This window comes from Dama dama, chromosome 20 (genome assembly GCF_033118175.1).
Source record: "Dama dama isolate Ldn47 chromosome 20, ASM3311817v1, whole genome shotgun sequence".
Classification (NCBI taxonomy): domain Eukaryota; kingdom Metazoa; phylum Chordata; class Mammalia; order Artiodactyla; family Cervidae; genus Dama; species Dama dama.
Window position 1 is genome coordinate 45,616,961 of NC_083700.1, and position 17,757 is coordinate 45,634,717.

Genomic DNA, 17,757 nt, shown 5'->3' on the forward strand with positions numbered 1-17,757 from the left:
CATTGTATATATCATCAATGTCCCAGCTCAACCACAAGATACAAGTTTATCCTTTCTCTACCATTTTTATGCTATCCAGGTCCTCAATGGATTGTATGTTACTTACCCACATTGGGGAGAGCAATCTACTTTACTGAATCCACCAATTCAAACTAATTTCATATAGAAACACCTTCATACCCATGCCTCAAAGTAATGCTCAACCTAAGCATCCCAAGGCACAGTCAAATTGATTAATAAAATTAAAGATAACAGTGCTAATAATTTTTAATGGAATTTATTAGGATTTTCTATGTGAAAGATTATTTTATCATTTGTTGTTGATTTGCTCAGTCATGTCTGACTCTTTGTGACCTTATGGACTATAGCATGCCAGGCTTTGCTGTCCTTCACCATCTCCCAGAGCTTGCTCAAACTCATGTCCATTGAGTCAGTGATGCCACCCAACCATCTTGTCCTCTGTCGTCCTCTTGTCCTCCTGCCTTCAATCTTTCCCAGCATCAGGGTTTTTTCTAATGAGCCGGTTCTTCACTTTGCATTAGGTGGTGAAAATATTGGAGCTTCAGCTTCAGCATCAATCCTTCTAATGAATATTTAGGATTGATTTCTGTTAGGATTGACTGGTTTGATCTCCTTGCAGTCCAAGTGACTCTCAAGAGTCTTCTCCAGCACCACAGTTCAAAAACATGAATTCTTTGGCACTCAGCCTTCTTTATAGTCCAACTCTCACATCCATACATGGCTACTGGAAAAACTATAGCTTTGGCTAGACGGATCTTTGTTGGCAAAGTAATGTCTCTGCTTTTTAATATACTGCCTAGGTTGGTCATAGCTTTTCTTCCAAGGAGCAAGTGTGTTTTAATTTCATGGCTGCAGTCACCATCTGCAGTTATTTTGGAGCCCCCCAAAATAAAGTCTTTCACTGTTTCCATTGTTTCCCCATCTAATTGCCATGAAGTGATGGGAACAGGTGCCATAATCTTTGTTTTTGAATGTTGAGTTTTAAGCCAGCTTTTTCTCTCTCCTCTTTCACTTTCATCAAGAGGCTCTAATTCCTCTTCACCTTCTGCCGTAAGGGTGATGTCATCTGTATATCTGAGGTTATTGATTTCTCTTCCAGCAATCTTGATCCCCGCTTATGCTTCATCCAGCCTGGCATTTTGGATTTTGCATTCATCGTAAGTGGAAATAATTTTACTTCTTCCTTTGCAATCTGAATAGCACTTATTTCTCTTGCTTGTCAAATTATCTGAAAAGATTTTCTGTACTGTGCTAATTAGAAACTCATCCTTTGTTCCTGATCTTTGGGAGGAAGCATTCACTTTTCAGCATAAAATAAGATGTTAGCTGTTGAATTTACGTAGAGGCCCTTTATCAGAGAATAAGTTGATTTGTGTTTGTGGTTTGTTGTGAGTTTCTACCATGAGTTGTGTTGGAGTTTGTCAAATGCTTTTCTGCATCTTTTGAGATGATTGTGTGAATTTTATTCTTTATTCTATTGATACAGTGTATTTGGCATAATAAATTAATCTTGCATTTCTGGGTTAAATTAGATATGTATACTTTGGAAGTATTTGTTAAGAATTGATATACATATTTGAATATTTTATAGAATTTATCATTTAAACCAAATCATCTTCAAATGCTCTTTTAATCAATTTTGCAATTTAATGAGTTTTTATTTATTAATGGATGATGTAATATCTTTGGTTTATTTTTTGTACATAGTCTTTCTATATGTTTAAGAGAGTCCAATGTTAATTTTTGAAAATTCAATTTTGTCAGTTAAATACTTTATTATTGGTCCTTATTAGTGATACTGACATACTGTCACAAAGATATTGGTAAATGTGACCAAATTTAGAGAAAGAAGCAGATCTTAATCTTTTGAATTAAGAGTAAAAGACATACCTCGTAATTTTAAAATGGACTGATGAAAAATCAAAACTAAAGATACTATATAAACAAAAATCATCAGATGAAGTATAAAGAAAAATCTAACGGGCTTGCTGTCTACTTTCCTAATTATAATGAAAAGAGCTTTGTGTTTCTTTTACATTGTGGTATGTGCTATAACTGAAAAATAATATCATAACAAAATTTTATAATCTATTGAGTAATGAGCAGTAGGATTTCATATGAAAGTATACCTTAGTACTTAAGAGTATATAGCCACAATATGGCTTTGGATTCTGACTCTGCCACTTATATACTGTATGATCCCTTGGCAAATTATTTACCCTTTTTACTTCACTTTCCTTATTTATAACTTGAATCTCATAACACATTTCTACTAGGTATTCAGAAAATGTGTATTGAAGAGGCATTTACATGTTAGATGTGACTGTTGGTTGCTAAGTAGACACTGAATAAGAGAAATATTGTTAATCCACCTTGGATGCTGTTAAAACCATGCATTTAGATCTATTTTTAAATGTTTCATTCAGTTATGGAATGTCAGTTTGATTGTTTTTTAACTAATTATAATATTATGATTGTATTTTTATTGTTTCATGTCTTTTTGCCTGAATTTTTATTTAAAATTTAATTAAAGGTTTTATATGCTAACATTACATTCTGTATCACCTGTGGGTCTGCTTCATTAATTTATTTTTTATCTGGTTATCAAAGATTTAATTCTATTTTTTTCTCATGCCTAGAATTTTTTTCTTAAGTGCTAGATATATTAAATAAGATGATTGATGTTAAAAACTTAAATAAAGATCTGGTAAAGTATCAGAAATGTAGCACAGAGTTAATAAATAGTAAAGATTATTGCTGTTCTTTATTATCCTCAATATTTTATCTAGGAATTTGTATTTCTGATTGAAGTTAGTCGTGGAAGTAATGTATGTTTTCAAAGACTTTCAAATGTACTTTAAGTAAAAGCTGAAAAAAATAAATGCATCTATTTCATATTGTTAAGTACATTCTTCCTTATCTTCTTTTAAAATGTATTTTAGAGTATTTTTATATGTGAAATGGACAAAGAATTTTATTACATTTCACCTATTATTAACATATAACATTGTATAGCATGTTTGTTACAACCAATGAAACATTATTAATGTGTTATTGGTGGTGGTTTAGTCACTAAGTCATGTCCGACTCTTGCGATCCCATGGTCTGTAGCCTGCCAAGCTCCTCTGTCCATGGGATTTTCCAGGCAAGAATATTGGAGTGGGTTGACATTTCCTTCTCCAGGGGATCTTCCCAACCCAGGAATCGAACCTGGGTCTCCTGCATTGCAGGCAGATTCTTGACCGACTGAGCTATGAGGGAAGCCCAATATGTTACTGTTATTAACTAAAGTTTATATTTTCTTCAGATTTCCTTCATTTTTACTTCATGTCCTTTTTCTGATCCAGGATCCTCTCTAAAATAACAGATTACATTTAGATGTCACATCTCCTTGGGGATCTTTTGACTGTTACAGATCCTCAAAATTATCCTTATTTTTGACAAAATACTTAACAGCTTTGAGGCATACTAGTCAAATTCAATTTTAAATTTTCATGAAAGGAACACATATCTCTGAAATGTTCAGCGTATTGTTCATCATTCAGTAAAATTGATGTATTTGTATAATTTATGAACAAGTAGGATTCCAAAAATTCTTAATGAAACGCAAAATATTCTAAACTAGTCTGTAATAGTCAAACGTGTGGAAGGGAGTGATGAGTGATGAGTGATGAACTTAACAGTCTCGTCTTGTATAATGAGTTTCATCTGCATATTTGGTTAATAGATTGTTGAGGATGATACTCAACACAAAAGTGTCACAATACATAGTATGCATGGCCAAACCAGATAAATTGAATGGAAAGAGAGCCCTGGCCATCCTTCATATAGTTACATGGAGTATATCCTGAATTACCAGAGCATAATTTTTTTTTCTTTAGTTTTAAGGTTTAGGTTTTAAGCCTGTTCAAGCAATCTACTTAACTAACTTGTGTTAAAAGTGAAAAGAAATATTTGTAGCAGGATAGAATTAGATGGTCTACTTTAAATTCCAATTTACCAAATTTCATTATTCATTATTAATATATATGTATTGGATTCGTGTATATTTTACTATGCTAACTTGATAGCTTCTGATGTTAAAGACTAGTATAACCTCTGCATCTTATACACTGATTTAATAGAAAAAAGCCATCATAATTTGAATGTTAAGAGGTACATTGTTACATAAAAACATTTTATTTTTGCAGAACTATTATGGAGCTGCTAGGATGATTTTTTCTGACAACCCACTTGGTCTGACCTGTGGAATGGTATGCCCCACCTCTGATCTTTGTGTAGGTGGATGTAATTTGTATGCCACTGAAGAGGGACCAATTAATATTGGTGGACTGCAGCAATATGCTACTGAGGTATGTAAGATGTACAATTGTGTTTTTCTATCCCTGAAGCACGAAAATCTTAAAATAACTTTAATCCTTGAAGCTTTGTTGATATCCAACATTTTTAGTGTGATATACAGCTACAGTTTAAGTATTTTGTGCCATAAATGATGTTTTTATTCAACGACTTGGCTTCAAAAATGAAATTTCTAAAACCATATGTCAAATTAATTGTAATCCCAGAAGGTTATTAAAATACTTTCACTGAAAGTTATATAAATTGGAGTATCTGAAAATAGAATTTATTCATTAACTTTACGTTGGAGTGTGGCTAGGGGGTCCCATTATGGAAAAAAAATAAAAACTATCTTACTTAACTGGTTCTTTTTCCTGAAACCATCTTTAATCTTCACAGCTTGAAAGAATACATCAGCATTCTTCTACAATATATTTTGAGTAATAGAGGTTATAGAATTATCAAAAACCCTCAAACTGAATAATATTTTTTAACATTAGATTTTGTGAACCTATGGATTGAAAGCAGGTGTGTTTTTTTGGATGCAAATTTATAATGAAATAATATGAAAACATTTTGTCCCTATTTTTCTTGTAAGTTTGGGCCATGTCTTTCTTTTTTAATGAATCCTTTTTAAATGACTTTGAAGCTCTGGGACATCTTATTCCTTTTGGGGCCTCCTTTTCAGAGTCAACTACCAGATCAATTCCTATGTATCATTTAAATGATCAGCTTATATGGAGGTTACAGTAGAATTTTGTAATCCTTGGGGTCTGTTTGGCTCGAAGACCAAATTAAACAACCTGTCAACACTAGAATTTTAATTAATGACTTCTCTGTCTGATGTTGTCAACTCAAACACAACATATTCTTTCTTTTTAGGACCCTTCTCATAATATCCCTCAAGCTTAAGTCTTACTTTGCTTTTAGTAATAAATCAGGTTTTTATTCCCTTCCTGCTTTCTGACAGGTTAATTCTAAGGAAGGGCTCCTGGGAGTGAGAAAATAGAAACAATTTGAGGTTGTGAGTTGTTGCAATAAATTCTTGGATTTAATTTCTTTTCCTACCAAATTCAAAATTGCATTAGTTTACTTGACTAGTGCAAGGTATGATCTTTACAACCTGAGACAATCCCTAGTTGATGGAGAAGATTCACTTGAATTCTTCCACATTTTTCTTTGGGGACTCATTGTCTCTTCATTAAAACGGGGCAGGCTTGCAAGGATGTAGTAAGTAAAAGGTCACACAGTATCTATATAAACTAACACTGCATTTCAAAGCAAAATCAGTAAAATAATGTTATTTGTCTGTGGTTTGGACTAGAGAGGGAGGGAGGAAGGAGAGGGGGGAAGGGGAGAAGAGAGAGAGGAAACAGTGAAGGGGGGTGGGGAGAGCGGAGAGAAAGGGAAACACCATTCCTCGGAGAACTCTGTTTGTTTTAATGGGGTTGTTCCTCTGCTTTCCAAAGCAAAGTCTATTTATTTCAGACATAGCATAGATTAGGATGGCATTAGATGCATTTTAAGAGTCTCATGGAATTTAGATAGGAATGTATCTTCTTATTCCATTCCATTTATGCTTCTTATTACTGTGGCTTCAAATATATCTCAAATTATAAATAAAAATCTCCTAGTGGAACTATAGGGGAAGGCTTTTCATTGTTTTTGTTTTTTAAGTTGACCACTTAGGGCAATTTATTTTTTAGAGCCTTCTGTCAAAGGGTTGTTTACTTAAATTTACCCAACTGTGAAAGTTGTTGTGAAGGTAAGCAGTAATGGATTCACAGATATAGAAAACAAACTTGTGGTTACCAAAAGGGAGAGGGAATGGGGGTAACAAATTGGATATATGGGATTAGCAGATACAAACTTTTATGTATAAAATAGAGCAGCAACAAGGATATATTATATAGCACAGGAAATTATTATTTTATAATAACGTAAAGTGAAGTATAATCTGCAAAAATACTGAATCACTATGCTGTATCCTGAAACTAGGGCTTCCTAGATGACTCAGTGGTAAAGAATCTGCCTGCCAATGCAGGAGACGGAAGAGATGCTAGTTTGCTCCCTGGGTTAGGAAGATCCCCTGGAGTAGGAAATGGCAACCCATTCCAGAATTCTTGTCTGGGAAATCCCATGGACAGAGGAGCCTGGAGGTCTACAGTCAGTGAGTTCTAAAAGAGTTGGACGTGACTGAGCATGTACACACACACATAACCTGAAACTAACACTAAATCAACTCAATGAAAATAATAAGCATAATGCAATGAATTAATTGACTGCCACTGTAAATAGTATAACTTTAAAAAATAATTCTAAAATAAAAATATTAAATAATGTTATAAATAATAGTATGCAAATACCATTACTCTTTCAAACTACTAAACTATTGATAGGAGTACTTAAGTAAAAACTGAACATGATGCAAATAATTTGATGTTTGTTTGATAAAATAATGATTGATTTTTTACTTTTAAAGAATTATAAATCTATTTTTCAACCATATTAAGCAAAGGTTAGGAGAGCAGACTAAAGTATATGGTATTTTTCAAAAATGTTTTTCCTGTAGTTTATATGTGTATATATTCCTATAATATCTATGTGATATTTGAAATATCAACTCCATAGTCTACCTTTAAAATTTAAATCCATACCTTAGATTATACCTTTCCATTTAAACATGGGTGTATGATTTAGAACATGTAATAGAAATGTATGTAGTATGTAGTAGAAAAGGAATAAATCACATAAAGGATAGCATGGGGAGGATCAGGAGACCAGCTACTTTAACTACTTTTGTTTTGTCCTATATTGTCAATCCTGTGCTGTCCCCACATCTGCAGTGACTTTGCTTCATACACTTTTGCATACATATGAGACAGACAGGCTACAGAGTAATTCCAAATCTCTCTAGGGGGCAGTTTTTTCTTAGTTCAATTAAGTATAACAATAGTGCTTCAAATAAATAATTTGGAAATAATAGCTTGCTGTGGATTTTCTTATCAATTTCATCAGGGTCTTAAAACTTCTCTACATAGGTATAATACTTGAAATTTTTATTATAAAATGTCTTTGATCATTTAGTTGACTTCTTAAGAAATCATATATTTATCACATTTAATTAACCAACTAGACTCTCATTGCCTCTCAAATTTAACTAATTAATTGCTGCAAAAGGATAAAGAAGAATGCATCTTTCTACTCATTTCCCAAAGTTTGAAAAATAACTATAAATAGAGAATTAACTGCATGTCAAATCACTTCCTTTCCGCTGATGTTAAAGAGTTTTAGAAACAATTTAGAAAAATTAAAATTCCAAGGTTCTAAAGTTTGACTTTAAATCTTAAAATGAATGAGGCTCAGAGGATTAGTACTTAAGATTGCTGCCTCAATTATGAATTTTTAGGAATACATTAGATTATGAAATTGGTATCAGAAAACAGTACTTGTTTTTCACAGTAAATATTCTGTGGGATTATATTAATACCCATTAAACATACTGTTTTACATGGCATATACTCCTTGCACTGTACTTTGAATTTACTTTTTATACTTTTGGTTAAGAACAGAACTGAGTTATTCTTTAGATTTTTCTTTAACTATATTTTTCAGGTCTTTTGTATCAGCTCTCATTTGACATACCCTATTTTTGTCCCATCATCATATGCTATTTATACACTATCATTTGCTATTTGAGTTTATTTCTATATTTTATTGAATAGGCATAGTTCAAATCAAATTGACCAGTGCTTATAACATAATAAAAAAATACACTGATATAGTTCAAATCATCAGGTATTATGAGGCTACATTAAGAGGCTACATTAAGTAAATTAGTAAAATTATTTGAATGACATCAGCATGTTTTGTTAAATGCTGCAGTCAATAGTTTAAAGAATTGTGAGTGAAGAAGGAACATGATTACTTGAGTTAGTGATTATTTTAATAGGACAAATATTCCTACGGTATCTTCAACTTGTACACAGAGTCACTAAAAGCTTTAAACTTTTGGTTTCTACAGTTATATTGGCAGAGGATATAGAAACACATGTATTCTAATAAATAACATAATATTATGTCTCTTTTCAAATAATGTATTTTTGTGATGCATCTTCCCATCTATCAAATAGATAAGTATAGAAGAAATTAGGGGTAGTCCTCATATTAACACCAACTATTGCAAAAAAGTGCATAAGCTGAAATGTAAGATTAGGTATACTCTATGTCTTATGTCAGTTGCTTTATAAGTTAATCATGCAAAAGACTGGAAGAGTGAATGAGAACACTGTTAACAATTAATGCAGTGCAGCAGAAGCAAACCAGCACCATCTGAAGAAAACTGGCTTCTATGAACACCAAGTGTATTATTACACTCCCAGTTGGTAAGGATTTAATTAATCTAACAAACACTGATTGAGCATTGATTAGAATTAAGCATTGTTGTAGGCTGCTTCTACATACTACATGTCCTGAAATTCCGTAATGACTTGATAAGACTTATGCATTGACATCAGCATCTTTAGACTAATAATCCAATCTCCATTAATATTCTTTGACTGGTTCCGGAGGTGAGTAGACCTTGGTACAAAAAAATGGGATCAGATGGGGGAAAATGTAGTCATAATACTGTCTACTTGCATAGGGCCTCAATGCTTTCTTGTAATAACCCATTTAAATATATTGATAACCATTAAGACGTGTAAACTTGCTAATGTTTTCCCCATTTGGAGCTTAAGGAAATGAAGGATCAAATGCTTCTAAACTTATAGTTAATTAGACAAACTCCTTTTGCCCTGGACAATGTTAGGTACTGTACTTAGAACTTGACTGATAACTCAGAATAACCCTCTAGATGAATGTTATCATCCTCATTTTATGTATGAGTAACAAGAGGCTCCGGAGAAGGCAATGGCACCCCACTCCAGTGTTCTTGCCTGGAGAATCCCAGGGACAGCGGAGCCTGGTGGGCTGCCGTCTATGGGGCCACACAGAGTCGGACACGACTGAAGTGACTTAGCAGCAGCAGCAGCAGCAAGAGGCTCACACAAGTTCGCATGTAATAAAGGGCAGATATAGAGTACAGAGCCTCAAATTCCTTTTATTTCACAAACCCTCACTTGCCCCACCTAATATTAGGTCATTATTACAAAGTCAATGTAAACTTGAATGTTCTGGCTGCAAGCTCCCAGTGTTACACCTTGTTGTCTCAACCACAAATACCTCAGTTACTGTACCTCGTTGCTGTCGTCAGTCGCTAAGTCATGTCTGACTCTTCTGTGACACCACTGACTGTAGCCCTCCAGGATCCTCTGTCCATGGGATTTCCCAAGCAAGAATACTAGTGGGTTGACATTTCTTCTCCAAGGGATCTTCCCAAGCCAGCAGTTGAACCCAGGCTCTTCTATGTGCAGAGGATTCTTTACTGCTGAGCCACCACAGAAGCCAAAATGAGGTCGCTACATCATTTTCTGTTATACAAGAGTCAGCTATATTAAACTAGGTTGTGTGAGACGAATATATATAGCTTAGTCATTTTCTTTATTTGTGTATGTTACCAAAAAGCTTTTGGTTTTCCTTTTTTCCTTGTCATTGAAGGATTATTATACAGCCAGTATTCTGGTTTTGTGGGGCCTGAGATGATGAACTTTGAGTCTCTTCTTTGAAGAATTACACAAAAGAGTACTATATACATCAATGCAGGACCTTGGAAGAGGCCTATGCAATTGAGAGTCCTGAAGTTTAAGCTTTTAAGTTCATTAGGACTTAAGTTTTATGTTCGTTAGGAAAACCTAAGCTTGATTTTGTGATAACTGGTCTATAAGTAAATTTAAGAATGTGTCTATCACCTTTATGTCCCAGTTTGGCAAAGTGGTCAGTAAGATCTGCCGGTTCCTGTGCCTGTTAAGATACATTATCATGATAATGGAAAATAACAATTTTTGTGGATAATGATACTTATGGCTAATATTTTTGCAGTTCATCTATAAATGGAATATGGATTAGTAATAGTTATTAGATTGATACCTCAAACTTTCTTTATTGTCCCAAACATATCATCTTTGATAAAATTTCTCAATACTACTCTTATCTTAAAAGTGTTATCAATAGCTTATGAGTACTGTTCACATAAAAGAAAAAAAAAGTTTCTGAAAGAAATAAGATGTACACGAATATGCATTAAACATTAATAAAATCAATAGTTCATATCAATAAAATCAAGAGCATGGCTCTTGGGGATGCAAACGCAAGTAAAATTTGTTCGGGCCTCATTTGTGTCTCCCCTTTCAGTCTTAATGAAGTGATTAATAGGGAGGAAAAATGTCTTGATAGCTTTAAATATTTGATATTGTTTTCCAAAAATCTTTGGAAATCTATTAAATATCCTCAGTGCTGGCACAGTGATGGATAATAAAACTGCCATGACTGGACAGATTGCTAGATGATTTTTATCACAAAATTTTAGTTTGACTTAAAACTATACATTAGTATCTAGAATTTTAACACATAAAAAAATAAGTTTCAGTGATTTGGGGCAATAATATTGAAATTTACCAAAACTGCATGGTTCTTAAGGTTATTTGCTGTGAAAGTTTTTGAATTTGTTCTTTATAAGTTCAAAAATATATATACTCTTGGGGGCACCTTACTGTGTAGATGGCTGGACTTTCACTGATTTCAATCTAGAACTTAAAATACGTAGTTTTTCATAAATATATTTGATGGATAGTATTATAAAGGAGTTTACAGCAGTAGTAATGTATCAGCATGAATACTTGCAAGAACCATGATGCTGTGAGTTAGAATTTAAATACCCATTTGCTCCAAATGGTAATGATAAATGACACAGAATAAGCACACAAGGAAAATGAATAGCTGAAGTATAAAAATGAGAATAAATACCTTTTTGGGCCAGAAATGGTATAGAAATGTTGTCACTAAATGGTTAGTCACTAAGTCGTGTCCAACTCTTTTGCGACCCCGTGGACTGTAGGCCTCCAGGCTCCTATGTCCATGGGATTATCTCAGGCAAAAATTGTGGAGTGGGTTACCATTTCCTTTTCCAGGAGATCTTCCTGACTCAGGGATAGACCTTGCATCTCCTACTTTGGCAGGTGGTTTCTCTACCACTTAGCCACTAGGAAAGCCCTGGTATAGAAACATTCAACAGTAGACAGAGGACTTGGGGCACTGTCCTCTAGTCTCTACATAAGCAAACCATCAGGGGCTGCTGGGGAGTTTGACTGCTATGGGGTAGTAGGTACCAAAAGCTTTATGCATGGTAGAGAACTGGATTCACCTACCCCTGGTAGAAAGTTTGAAAAAAAAAAAAAAAAAGAACAGGACTTGCGCTGGCATGAAGCTGCAGAGAGCTATGTCCCAGTGTTTTGGGCATGTGCCTAGTGGCCCAGTAACTTGCTTCTATATTGTCTGTAAATAATACCTGGAGACTGGGGCTCTGGGCCTCCAATAAGAGACTTGGTTCTGCAGTGGTGGAGAGGGAGAGGAGTGACACTGGGTGAAAGCTATTGTGTACTTGATGTAAGAAGCAGGAGGGTTAGTGCAAAAACAGAAAATTTTCTCTCAGTGTTAAGTCTAAAACCTAAAGTTCAAAACGTTAGAAAAACTAGTTCAACCAGTTAAAAAAAAACTAGTTAACCAGGGATAATCAAAAGACCCAAACTACAGATGATTTTATCCTAATGAAACCAAATAATACCATATTCAGGCCTTTTAAAATAAATAGAAAATAATATCCACATAAATAAGTTAAAATTATTAATAAAACAATGAATTTGATATGAAATAATTGATTAGAAATATTCACTGAAATAAGAATACTAGTAAAACTTTAAATTTAGAACTGGCTTAGAAATTGGTGTAGAGCAGTCTTAAAGCAGTCTTAAGGCAGTTGTGGTAGAGGATTTTCCAAAAGAAAGGAAAGATATAAGTTCCTCATTTAGAACATGATTGTAATATTGTGAAATGCCAAGGTTCTTGAAAGAATCAACTTCTAGGGGAGAAAAAAAAGATTATTCTAAAATAAACAATCTGCCCTCAGACTTCTCATTAGTATCCATAGATGTTAGAAGCCAAGAATACAGTGTTTTAAAGGACTAGGATAAAGAACTGTATTTCTCCCTTAACGATATAAACATGAATAAAGATATTGTAAACATTTAAAACCTAAGGTGGTTTGTCACTCACCTTATTATAAGAATTCTTAAAAAAGTTATTCTTCAGCATGATTGATACAAACTTGGAATGAAAGAGGGATGTAAGAAATGATGATGGCAAGGAAACCAGAAAAATATGATTATAAATAAAATTAACTATTGACCATAGATAAGAATGACAATTCATTTTGGGGTGTGAAAAATAAAGATAGAGATAAAAATTTTACATAAAATTGACAAGGGAGGTGTTTGAGGTGGGGGGTCAGGGGTCAGGTAGTCAGGGGTGCTAAGGGCCTTTTGTGTTGAGAGAAGAGAAATACTTGATAACTTGGAAATATGTTTTTTAAAACATTGAAATATCTGTGTTAAAAATTAAAAGGTAAACCAGAAAGATAAAGACCATTACAGCATACTAACACATATATATGGAATTTAGAAAGATGGTAATGATGACCTTACATGCAAAACAGAAAAAGAGACACAGATGTACAGAACAGACTTTTAGGCTCTGTGGGAGAAGGCGAGGGTGGGATGTTTCGAGAGAACAGCATAGAAACATGTATATTATCTAGGGTGAAACAGATCACCAGCCCAGGTTGGATGCATGAGACAAGTGCTCGGGCCTGGTGCATTGGGAAGACCCAGAGGGATCGGGTGGAGAAGGAGGCGGGAGGGGGGGGGTCGAGATGGGGAATACATGTAACTCCATGGCTGATTCATGTCAATGTATGACAAAAACCACTACAATATTGTAAAGTAATTAGCCTCCAACTAATAAAAATAAATGGAAAAAAAAAGGAAAAAAAAAAAAACAAAACAAACAAGAGGTTAAATTTATAAAATCATTGCAAGGAAATGGAATTTTCCAAAAGAATGTGTTAGAAAAAATAAAAAAGTGAAAGAATAAAAAAAATTAAAAGGTAATCACATAAAATATAGAAATACAATTTGTAATTTGTAAGCAGTCATAGAAACAAAGATGGCTGAGATGGTAGAAAACTTAATCCAGTGAGAGACAGAAAAGGGAAAATAAAATAAAAATCAATAGCGTGAGGAGCAAATAAAAAGCATAGGAAACAGGAAACACAAGGCAGATAGAAGAAATTAATGCAAATATATTATTAACCACAAAACTTACTTTTATCAAGTTTGCCTATTAAAACATAAGAGGCTCTATTATGGATTAAAAATAAATACTTTAAACAACTATAAGATGTTTAGAAGAGAAAGACATTATTGTAGCAAACTTGAAAATAATGTGGTTGAAAAAAGAAATACTATGCAAATACTAACCATAAAAAGTTAATGTAGTGGTATTTATATGTAACAAAAGTGGAGTTTTAGGGACATATATTAATAAAAATAAAGAGAAAAATAAGTAATGAAAAGAATAAACATTCTTAAAATTACATATACATTACAACATGGCCTTAAAATTTTTAAGAATTATTTGAATTAAATTTATTAGATTGATTTAATAAATGTATAAAAGTTTCTGTATCCAACTAATACAGAGTGAGTGTAACCTTTTCAGGCACCTGTGGAAAGAACATTTATCCAAATTTATCATGTACTTTCAGAAATATATATATATGTGTGTGTGTGTGTGTGTGTGTATATAGTTTTCAGTTAAATATGTACAGGCTATATTTTTTTCTACAACACAACTAAATTAGATATAAAATATCAAAGACAGAAGGAGAAGGGGATGACAAGAAGATGAGATGGTTGGATGGCATCACCAACTCTGGACATGAGTTTGAACAAGCTCCGGGAATTGGTGATGGACAGGGAAGCCTGGCATGCTGCAGTCCATGGGTCGCAAAGAGTCTGACATGACTGAGTGACTGAACTGAACTGAACTGAAGATATCAAAATATTATCAAAATGAAGGCAGTAACAACAGATTTAAAGCGCATTTGTAAATAATGCATGGGTTGAAGAGGTTGTCACAATAGAAATTATAAAATATTTAGACTGAATAACACAATTTCCATTGACAACCTATAAAATGTAACCAAAGTTATTTTTAAATGAAAATTTGTGATTTTACATGTCTATAGCAAAAAAGATAAAGATTATATATAAATAAGCAGGTTTCATTTCAAGATGTTAGAGAAAGAGGAAACAGGTGGGGGAGGGATGTTTTAGTTGCAGTGGATTGGTAAATTATGAAAAAAATGGAAGAAAGATAATGTAAATAATACAAATGAAAACAAAAATGATGATGGCCTACAAAGAAAACCTGACTTTGAAAATAGATTAGTAGATGATTATCTGGCATATCATATAGTAACCTGTACATTTCAGTTACAGCTGCCTTCTAATTACTCTTCTTTTATAATTTTATTGAACTTCTTATAAGTAGTTAATCATACTTAAGTAGTTAATCATTTTTCTAGAAAAATCACGTTAGCAAGCAATTGGAGCTGACAGAATGGGGGAAGATCTCTCTAGTCTACCATGTCTCCATCATTCTCTGTTGCCTCCCTGCTCCCCTTTCATCCCCAGCAAGCTGTAAGATGCATTGCCTGGCCCCCAACAGCTTTATTTTCCAACCCCAGCACTGAAAGTATATTTGAGTGACTAACTAGATGCTTGCAGTGTCTGGGTGCTAAGGACACGGTGATGAACAAGATAGGAATGACACTAACCCTCAGGTAGCTTACTGCTTCCTGAGAAAGACAGACTATTCAGCAAATTATAATGAAGTGCTGAGGGGAGCAGTCAGACAGTACTGTGGGAGCCAGTAGCTAGGAAAGCTAACAGATTTCCTAACCTATCAGGGAGGGTAAGCTGAGTTGAGGAAGTGAAATTTAAACTGAGTCCTGTACATCATGTCCAGTAAAGTGAGGAATAGGCGAGAATTCCAGGCACAGAGAACAGCATGAGCAAATTCCTGAAGGCGCATAAGTGTTTGTACTGATTAGTTTGAACCTGCATATGATTTTAGATCAGTGAAGTTGTTCACAACCAAAGTATACATACCTATGCTTTCAAATTGTTTTTTGTCAACCATTTATTTCAATTGTAGCCTTAAAGCACAAATAGAACACATAGCCTAATCACAATAAAAATATGAACCATAATGTAATAGCAGTAATTTAGGAATCAGTTCTGCTGTGCATAAAATGAACAATTGTACCTCACTTTGAAGTGTTTGGGAGGCTGAAGATATAAAGGGTTAAGCACTCAGGAGAGTGCATTATAGAGAGAAAGTGTTAACCCCTGGAGGTTATCATTGATTTACTCAATCTTCACAATAAATTGTTGAAATAATTATTACTCTCTGAATTTTAGAGCTGACATTTAGAGAAGTGAAATCTTCTCCACAATAATATGTGTCATTTTTTTAAGATTTAGTTAAGGTATTATTTTTCCTCCCTTCTGGGATAAGTTTTCTTTCTCACTGGTTCCAAGAGCACCATGTATAAAAATGAACCCTACACATTGGCAGATTGCATTGTAGCAATTTTTCTGTGTTTAAGACACATGATTCTTCTGTTACCCAGGGAGCTACTCACTGGAAGGTCTATGCTTGCCTTACTCATACTTGTGTCTAGTGCATAGAGGGCACATAAAGATATTTACTCAATTAAGGTGGAAATTGAATAGAACAGAGCATTCTGATTTCACATCATATAGTATTTTTACCATGCCAGATATGCATTACAACAATGACTCTTTTAATAATAAGATAATAATGAAGCAATTTAAAAAAAATCACTAAATGCATTGATAATTAAAACTGTGCCATTGTATGAAGTTTTCCTTATTTTTGGTATGTTTGAAATACACTTTCCGCTTTTAGTGTCCCTTGTTTAATTGTTGTGGAGAAACTGTCGGGTAGCCCAAGAATATTTCTTTCCAAAGGATGAGTGCAGGGGATAGTATGTACTCAGTGTTTCTTTTGACTTCTTTCACAAAAGGAAGCACGTTATCAGGAAAATTACATAGAAGCGTCTCCTAGAAGCCATGTAATTTGAGGTAACATACTTTTGGATGCACAAATAACAATCTCTCTCCATTCAGGCATTCAAAAGGTAACCAGACTGGCATATTGCTAATTAAATAACTCAAAGAAATTGAAACCAGTGAAGTGAAAACCAGTGTAATATTTGTGTTAAGATTTCTCTTAGACCTACACTGATGAAATAATATACCTTTTGAAATGACCAGAAATTATGTTTTATTCTATAATAAAATCAAGTTAAAATGCTTGCAAAAATATAACACTCTTATGGGATGTGTAGGATACAGCTAACCTTTTACCATATATCCTTCCAACTGGTGGAGATATTCTGAAATTTCCCAAAATATTTTATTTGTCATGATTTCCCTATGGTTTACATTTGCTATTTCTTAGTTAATAAGAACAAGTAGAGCAATTGGGGAAGAATTATAGCTACCAAATATTTCTGTCTGTTTTCATTGTGTATCATTTTAGAAAGTAAGAAAGATTAAAATGAGAAGAACTTACCCTCAAATTAGAGTTGGTAAATATCTTTGCATTTACTGTGTTATGTCCTTTTCCATTGAGAGAGGACTATATAACTATTAGAAATTTATAGTCTTTCTGTCTCCGTAATGTGAAGAGGCTTGGGGGAAAAATCACCCCCAAGTGAAATACTGGCATCTCTCTGTCTCAGTCTTTAAAATCAGGATAATTTCTCCCTTGCCTCAAAATGTGAAAATTATAGGGGAAAAATAATAGAGTCAATATGGAGTGATGAAAGGAATGCCCTTTCCAGATGGGTGAAAATTTAGAAATCACAGGGCGATTATGCAAGGAGATCTATTTTAAATAGCCTCAAGATTAGAAAGTGAAAGTGAAGTTGCTCAGTCGTGTCTGATCTTTGCGACCCCACGGACTGACTATAGCCTACCAGGCTCCTCCGTCCATGGGATTTTTCAGGCAAGAATACTGGAGTGGGTTGCCATTTCCTTCTCCAGGAGATCTTCCTGACCCAGAGTTTGAACCCGGGTCTCCCGCATTATGTAGGCAGACGCTTTACCGTCTTGAGCCACCAGGGAAGTTGCTCAAGAAGATTATTCCCTTACAAATAACAGAGAGGTAACCATCCCTTTGTGTCACTGAGAAAGAACTATGTGTGGTGCTCATTTATTGAAGCCTATCACTGGAGTTCAGAGCACAGGAATTTTGAAATTAATCAGAATCTGGTTGGATGCCTACTATGTGTTATAACTCCACCATGCCCTG

The 17,757-nt window shown here is 34.0% G+C and overlaps 1 protein-coding gene across 1 annotated transcript in view; it reads left to right on the top strand.

Moving 5' to 3' along the window:
• DPYD (dihydropyrimidine dehydrogenase) overlaps nt 1-17,757 on the top strand; it is an 886,622-nt gene that overhangs the window by 232,288 nt on the left and 636,577 nt on the right. Inside the window, exon 5 of the mRNA XM_061121314.1 lies at nt 4,212-4,373. Within this exon, the coding sequence (XP_060977297.1) occupies nt 4,212-4,373 (162 nt within the window). The remainder of the gene's footprint in view (nt 1-4,211; nt 4,374-17,757) is intronic.